Below are 8,624 nucleotides of genomic sequence, written 5' to 3'. Positions count from 1 at the left end.
CGACGCGAGCGCCATCTGAACAACATCCTTCTGTATTGACCATGATGGCTTGGAAAGGAAAGGGTGGGATCGTGTAAAATAAGGGGAAGGGTTTCGCCGGGCGCCACAGGTCTCTCCCCAGAAATAGATTTTTCCTTCGTCAAAATCCCTTTTCTGGGTCGAACCTGTGGCGCCGGGCGAAAATGTACCAGAGAATGCCTTCCAAGCCCATCAATAACTACTAATTTAATAAGGGGAGAGAAACAACACCATGTAAAGAAAATCATATATAATTCAGGTAAGTAGGCATAAAATATAAACTAGCCACAGGGCATAGTGATAACAAGGAAACCTCTGAGTATCAGAGGAAAACATGCAACAAAACTGACATGGCTAAGAATATCCCAACTTAATAACAAGGGAAAACAATAATAGTTACAATCATATTAACCTACTGTAATATGTAATACACTTAGGGCTAACGAACCACCAAGGAAGCGGCGTCGTGGTGCGAGTGGCGGGTAGGAGGGAGAAGAGAAGAGATGGATGAAAGGAAGAACAAAAGATCAATGGGGAGAGATAAGGCTCCCAGCTGCAACCGTTGGATATTTAAGAGCCTGTAAGTTCTTTAGATAGTGGCGTTTGAAGACCATAGGAGATTTCCAACCCGTGTACTTCTTAAGGTTATCAAAGTCCATATTCTGGAAATAGTTGATGGAGGTAGCTATCGATCGGATATCATGAGCATGGGGAAATGAACCCGGATTGGCTTGTTTAATGAAGTATAGGATCTGTTGCCTAATGCCACGTATGGAAATGGTACCTCCTTGTTCTCTGATAAACAAGGGGCCAGACGATTGGGTAGCAGTCCTGGCTAAAAAGGCCCTGAGAGTGGTGACCGGACATAGAGAAGTATCTTGGAGAAGAGGAATAATCTTCCAAGGGGACCACCTATTTTGGGGGTCCTCGTTCTTAGCTAGGAACGCCCTGTCTGGTGAAAGAAGTACCTCACCTGAAGGGAGGAAATCCATGTTCTCTGAGTTTCGTGAGAGAGCTGCTAGTTCTGAGATTCTGGAACCCGAGGCCAAAGCTGTTAGAAATAAAGTCTTCCTAAGAAGAGTGATATAAGAGCAGGATTCGTTGTCCGTGTCGGAGGCCAGTTTGAGGACATCATTTAGAGACCAAGAGACCTTTTGAGGACGGACCGAAGGTCGAAGCCTAGCACATGCTTTTGGAATAGATGAGAAATAAGACTCCGCCAGGTTAATGTTAAACCCAACCAGGAAGACTTTCCTCAGAGCTGACTTAATGGTGGTTATAGTGCTAGCTGCTAGGCCTTTGTCAAAAATGGACCTAAAGAAGGAGATGGCTAAATTAGGAGTCATAACCGAATGGTCTGAAGTCCTTAAGAAATCCGCTAGTTTCTTAACCGCCGAATCATATTGGCGAATCGTTGAGTCCCTTTTGTCTGATTCTATAAAGAGGACATTATCTGGGTCGATGTTTGCGTCCCTACGTGCCGCAAACTTCATGAAATCCACAAAGTTAGGGTTTTGGCTATCCTTGAGGAATCTGACACAGTCCGTGTTTGGACCACCTGGGTCAGTTTGGGGAATGGGATCCGGAAGGGACGGAGTTTCAACTCGAGGAGGAGAGGAAACCAACTGCTCTTTGGCCAGTGAGGTGCCACTAAAGCTACTACCCCGTTGAAGGAGCGGAGTTTGTGCAAGACTTTCAGTAGAAGATTCACTGGAGGGAATAAGAAGATCTTCTGCCAATGGTTCCAATCCAGGGTTAATGCGTCCATGGCATAAGCCTGAGGGTCCAGGTTCGGTGTCACATAACACGGGAGTTTGTGATTGAGTCGGGTCGCGAATAGATCTACCTGGAGACCTGGAACCAGCCTGAGTATCCACCGGAAGGAGTGCATGTCCAGGGACCACTCCGATTCCAGTGGGCTCGTCCTGGATAATGCGTCTGCTATCACATTCTGGACTCCTGCTAGGTGAGTTGCTGACAGGAACCAGTCTTTGTCGGCTGCCAAGGTGAAGATAGTGACTAGGATCTGATTCAGGTTGGGTGATTTGGACCCCCCCCTGTTGAGGCAGTGGACTACGGCCGTACTGTCTGAGACTACTCTGATGTGGGTCGACCTCGGAGGGGAGATTCTCTTCAGGGTCAAGAACACCGCCATGGCTTCGAGAACATTGATATGGAACTGTCTCATGGCGGGTGACCAAGAGCCCTGACACATCTGATGTTGGGAGTAACCCCCCCAACCACTCAGAGACGCGTCGGTATGAATTGTCACTTGTGGAGAGGGGAACTGTAGAGGAACTGACTTGGAGAGGTTCCTCCGATCGGACCATGGTCGTAGTCTCATTTTCAAGACAGAGGGGATCTTCGAGGTCTTGTCTCTTAAAGGTATTGTCGCCCTCTTTCTCCAAACTCGATTGATGTCTTTGAGTTTGGCTTTTAATAGGAGATCGGTCAGTGAGGCAAACTGGAGTAGGCCGAGGACTCGTTCTAAAGCTCTTCTGGACACCTGTTTGTGTTTGAGAAAGTTCCTGACCTTGGAAGCTATCTCCCTCACCTTCTTGGGAGGAAGGGAGAGCTTGTGCTTTGAGAGGTCCCAACGGATGCCTAACCATTCGAAGAGGCTTGATGGTTGTAGGCGGGACTTCCGGAGGTTGACTTGGAAGCCCAGTTTGGAGAGAAAATGGAGTACCTTCGACGTAGCTCTTTTGCATTCCTGGTGCGACTGGGCCCAAATGAGCCAATCGTCCAGATAGGCGACGATTTGTATCCCTTGGTGTCTGAGTTGCTCGAGCACCGTCTCCCCCAGTTTCGTGAATACCCTGGGGGCAATGCTGAGACCGAAGGGCATGACTTTGAATGCGAAGGCTCTCTTGCCGAGACGGAAGCCTAGATAAGGAGAGAAGTTTCGAGCTACTGGGACATGATAATAGGCGTCGGTAAGATCGATAGAGGTGGTGACGGCCCCACGGGGAAGTAAGGTCCGTACCTGAGAGATAGTCAGCATACGGAACTTGTCGCAAAGGATGTAAGAGTTGAGCTTCGACAAGTCCAGAACTACCCTCAACGCCGACGAGTCTTTCTTCGGGACTGTAAACAGGCGGCCTTGGAACTTCAGGGATCGAACCCGCTTGATTGCTCTCTTCTTGAGTAACTCCGCAGTGTACTCTTCCAGGATGGGAGTGGGTCTCTGGAAGAAGGTCACCGGTGGAGGAGGGGATCCCTGTGACCATTTCCAACCCAAGCCCCTTGATATTATGCTGTGAGCCCATGGACTGAAGGTCCAATGATCCCGGAAGTGATAAAGTCTCCCTCCTACCGGCATCACATCATTGGGAGGGAGTGAACTTAGGGCCCCTCCCTCCACGGGAACCCCTTGCTCTGGGCCCGCCGCGTTGGCGGAACTGTCCTCTACCTCTGGAACTCCCTCTTTGGTATCCACGAAAGGAACCGGAGGGTTCGTAGGCAGGGTTGTATGCAGGTGAGGGCATCCAAGAGGGGTTGGGCTGTGTACCAGGGGGAGCAGCGAGGTAGACTACCTGCTGAGGAGGCGCCTGTTGTCGAGAAGTCGAGGCCGCGGAAGGCTGTGGGGACGAGGTACCCCGGGCCGCTTTGTAAGGACTAAACCTCAGCTTCTTCTTGAAGAATGTGTGTCTCTGGGGTTCGAACCTCTTTTTGGCTGAGAGACCCCACCTTACCTGCAAATTCTGGTTTGCCCTCGCTGCGTCCTGAAGAACCTTATCCACCTCGGTCTGAGGGAAGAGGGTCTTACCCCAGCAGGAGGAAGCTATCAGTCTGTTCGGCTCATGCCTGATGGTGGCCTCCGACAGAACGAACTTCCTGCAACTAACCCGTGCTGACCAGAATTCATGGAGATCTATTTGGTAGGATAGCAGCTGGTTCTTTGTGGCGACTCTGAACAGCGTTTCCTCTGGGTAAAGAGATGCAAGGGACTCCATGGAGGTGATGGATTGGAGGGACCTAGCAAGTCTAGTACGGGTCTCGAACTCAGTTTTGAGAAGACTCTCTATTAATCTGGGAAGCTTCTCAGAGAAAAGAGTAGAGGCACAGTCCGGGTCTAGTTTCCCCACCGTGAAGGTAGAGGCCGCAGCATCCCAGGCTGCCGAGGAACCCGGAATAAGCAAAGAGGTGGGGTCCGTCTCCTTGAGAGCCGGCATGGAAGAGCCTTCTTTGATGGCCTGTATAGTCAGCTCTGTGACTTTGTCTATGAGCGGCAAAGAGATGGAGGCCGCTGTCGTAAAAATAGTGTAGGAACCCTTGTGAGGGGTGAGCTTTGAGTTAATACACCCCCACTCTGATAGTGTTCTGGCCCAGATAGCCTGGGCCTGCTCTTTTGGAAATATGACCGTTTCCTTCGGTACCTTGTCCATACGGACCAATGCATGTTCCTTTAACCGTACAAAACCATTGAACGGGAATGCTAGGCCAGGGGGATAGAACTCCAGGTCCTCTAGAGGGCGGGTGCCCATGCCCTCCAGAGTTAGGGAGCCATCTACGAATGGAGCATGCAAAGCAAACCGCCAAGGATTGTTTTTATCGAAGGGCGGCAGCTTCGATGCGTCTGGGGCAGAAGGGGGAGGGAACTGAGTTCCGGCGCGGATCAGAGTAGCCATCATATCCTTAATCTCTGTTATTGCACCAGAGTGATGTTGAACTTGATCCCTGACCAATCCTTTGATCAGTTGGATGGGGAGGAGATCAGCCCAGGGTACCTGAAAGTCACCCGTTGGTTTTTTCTTGGATTTGGTAGACTTAGACTTCTTAGGAGTAGTGGTTTTACGAGGAGCAATATGAATATCAGGAGCTGTCGAGGGTCCGGGGACCGGTGACGTTGATACTGGCAAAGCTGAAGTCTTATAAGTTCGAAGTGGCTTCACCTTGGGTCGTACGGAGGCAGAGGGATCCCGAGGAGAAGCCTTAGAGTTATCAAAACCTAGAAAGGAAGAGGTAGAAGAGGGAGTAGGAGAGAAAAGGGTTTCCACCAACTCGGCACCACTTACCTGCTCGTCCCTGGGTTCTACGTCTATATCCAGACCAGCCATGTCCATTGGTACGAGGGTTTCGTCCTCCACGGAAATGGTAGCCCTGACTTCTTCAATTAAAGGGGCAGCAAGGTCAGGAGAGACTGCAGCAGTAGTCGAGCCTGGGAAGAGACGGGAGGCCATATCCCCATCGAGGAGATAGGGAGCGCCAGACGGGGCATTCCTGCCAAAGCCCGACACCCACGGCCGAAGAGTAGCCCTTGCTGACCGAAGAGAGACATCATCGGCCTGTAAGATTTGCAGTGATTAGTGATGGAGGAGGGGGTTTGCCCTCCTAAATATACTGTGTATATCATATTCATGTCTATATTAGTGTCTGCCAACGAGAAATAAGGAACAAAGGGAAAACCCACTTACATCATCATTCAGCAGAACTGACGACAACTCGTAACAGAACGAGCACAAATCCGGGAACCACACTGGGTATTGGGCCTGTCCCGGTTCCTGGATAAAGGGAATGGAGCAGTGGGCATGAGACCGGCAGAGGTCATGCCCAACGGGGTCGCTGAACGAGGCAGAGCATCCTTCAGCAGTACAACGGGCCTTCTGTAAAAGAAAGGAGACATGAGTCTGGTGATGCTTGAAACTCTGATAAGGGATAAAAACCTATTATTTTAGAGTTCTGGCACTCACTGAATTACCTAAGCACCCATATTGCCTTGACCAAACAACTAACTATTAACTTTAAGTTGATACTGCCCCATACCATTGTTGGCACTTTAAAATTCAATTGTCTGTATATTTGTAATGCACCCAATTCTGTTAATGACATAAGGATAATAAGCTTAAAGTAATCCGCCGACCTCCAAGGGTCGGGGAAGCAGTGACATGCCCTTAAAATAAATACAAACACCAGCCTTAGCTAAAGGCAAGGCAAATATAAGTGTGAAGTGTATGGGCGACCTCCGGTGAAGCCGGAGCTCCGGTGAGGCCGGATCGTAATGAAATGTCCTGAATAAAAGAGCCTTAGCTAATTAGCTAAGGCAACTTTAAGTGTTAAGTGTTTGGGCGACCTCCGGTGACGCCGGAGGATAATGAGATGCCCTGAATAATTCAATTGTGGCTAATAATTCAATTGTGAAAGATAAAAAGCTAAGTCGTAGCTAAAGACTAAAGCTTAGATTATAGTAAAGCGTATTTACGATCTCCGGTGAGGCCGGAGGGAGAAGAAAGGTCCTGAATAATTATTGTGAATAACAACACAGTTGTAATAACAAAGGCTATTGTGGATATGGCCGTGGCCTGAGACCGAAGTAAGGGCCACCGGAGGGTCTTATCTAAACAATATGCAGCCCGTCCCATGTAGTAAACAATATAAATATAACAATAGAACGAAAGTTATTGAGAATCCCTCGTGGCGGAGTATAACTCAAGGCGGAGTGGATAACGTTCATAACTACTCCCGAGCCGTAACGGGGAGAGGGCGAAACACGGACCAAAATAACGCTAACAATTGAAAAGTCACGAAAAAATAAATAACTCGTAAGTTATCATCCACCCAGAGGGGGAGAGGTGAGGGAGGGAGAACCCGCTGACCGCACAAAACGGAAAACGGGAAATCCGCTCCCCCACCGGAGCTAAGAAAGAAAACGAGAGAAAGGGGTAACTCGTGACTGCGAACAGAAAACGGGGACCCCAATCTCTCGCTCTCTTGGACACAAAAACAGGACTAAAAATCACAAAACACTATTATAAACGTATAAAATAAAAATGTACATCCATATAATACTACGATCGAAGAATAGCATCCGTTAAAACTTAAAATAAATAGCACTGTTCCTTTAACCGAGTCGAGTGACGAACGCCTCGGGCGGTTACTAAACAAAAACAAAGCTAAATCGCTATCTCGATCGTAGGCTGGACTTACTTGCAAAAAGTACCATGAGCAAAAAAATAAAAATAAAAATAATAACGGTTCTAAAGGCATAAGGCCAGGGACTTAACCAAGAACCTAAGTGACAGAGTACTAAACGGGCAGATAAAGATGAATTCCCCAACAAGTGAACAAACAATGGCCGCCATGAACGGCCAGACGGGGATAATAAAACAGACTATACTGGATATAAAACACAAGCCCGGTACAATAAAATACTGTCAAAACAAACTATGGTACTTAACATTGGAATGTGTGAAGATGGAGCTTCGGACATGACAAAATAAATCCACGATAGATAAAAAAGACCGAGAGCACAACGAAAACATTCAACACTTTTGAATTCCAAAAAGAAGGATGAAGTTCAGATGGCGCTCGCGTCGTGGCGTGGGTGGTGCGGCGATGGGGATGTGTCTAGGGCCTCTGTATCGGCCCATCCCTTTGGCGAAGGAATTAACTAAATGGAAGACAACCTGTGAATAGTGGATTTCACGCGCCTTTGCTTTATACACGACACCCAAAAGGTGCTCGCGCGAGGGTTGTAACCTCAGCATTCCATGCTTTTATCTTTCTCTGGTATAATTGGAAGGTTTTTATCAGAAAAGGTATACAAGAAGGACTTTTCGCCCGGCGCCACAGGTTCGACCCAGAAAAGCCATTTTAAAGACAAGTTATTTAATGTATTATCTTCTGGGGTATAGTGCGACACTTGTATTCATGAAATGTGACACTGTTGGCGCATTCGCCACTGGGTGGAAATTTATTTCTATATGAACACTATGTTGTATGGATATTTATCCATATCTAGACATAGTTAGAATTGACTATGCATAAATATAGGCATAATTAATGTATTTCTATTTGAACACTATGTTGTATGGATATTTAGCCATATTTAGACAGTTAGGATTGAATATGCATAAATATAGGCATAATTAATTTAATTCTATTTGAACACGATGTTGTATGGATATTTATCCATATTTATACATAGTTAGAATTAAATACATGCATAAATATAGGCATAATTAATTTAATTCTATTTGAACACGATGTTGTATGGATATTTATCCATATTTATACATAGTTAGAATTAAATACATGCATAAATATAGGCATAATTAATTTAATTCTATTTGAACACGATGTTGTATGGATATTTATCCATATTTATACATAGTTAGAATTAAATACATGCATAAATATAGGCATAGTTACGTTCATAAATAATAATTTTTTTTTTTTTTTTTTTTTTTTTTTTACAGGTAAAACAAAAGATTGGCCACCCGTGGTCTGAGTGACCTCCGACTGTACCGGATCTCCGGTAACCATCCCCGGTACAAACAAAGGTCCGTCATAGTGACAACGTGAACCAGAGGCAATCTAATATTAACCTCAATGCTGATCGCCTGTACGATATCCGGTTAAGCCGGAGATTCGATGAAAAAGAAACCGTAATAATGAAACTGTGAAATCCTCATCGGTATCACATTGTTAACTCCGGTTCTGGACGTCTGCTTGATCTCTGTTTGTATGGGAGATCCGGTAGCAAAGGCTAGTCCCCGTGAGATCGTGACCGTCACCGGTACGATAACATTAACCTCAATGAATGTTTGAGTTATCTCCAGCGTAGCCGGAGATTCGATGAAAAAAGGGGCCGGAAAGGTGTAATT

General features: G+C 46.7%; 1 protein-coding gene across 1 annotated transcript; it reads right to left on the bottom strand.

Moving 5' to 3' along the window:
* Positions 1-3,252: 3,252 nt before the first annotated feature.
* On the bottom strand, positions 3,253-7,527 carry LOC137627081 (uncharacterized). The gene is made up of 3 exons (XM_068358076.1): positions 7,197-7,527; positions 5,436-5,625; positions 3,253-5,306 (listed from the first exon to the last, which is right to left on the bottom strand). The coding sequence occupies exons 1-3, from the start codon at positions 7,226-7,228 to the stop codon at positions 3,345-3,347; spliced, it is 2,184 nt and encodes a 727-aa protein (XP_068214177.1). The 5' UTR covers positions 7,229-7,527; the 3' UTR covers positions 3,253-3,344.
* Positions 7,528-8,624: the final 1,097 nt, after the last annotated feature.

Source organism: Palaemon carinicauda, chromosome 34 (assembly GCF_036898095.1).
Source record: "Palaemon carinicauda isolate YSFRI2023 chromosome 34, ASM3689809v2, whole genome shotgun sequence".
Lineage (NCBI taxonomy): Eukaryota > Metazoa > Arthropoda > Malacostraca > Decapoda > Palaemonidae > Palaemon > Palaemon carinicauda.
This window is presented reverse-complemented; position numbering and strand designations above follow the sequence as displayed.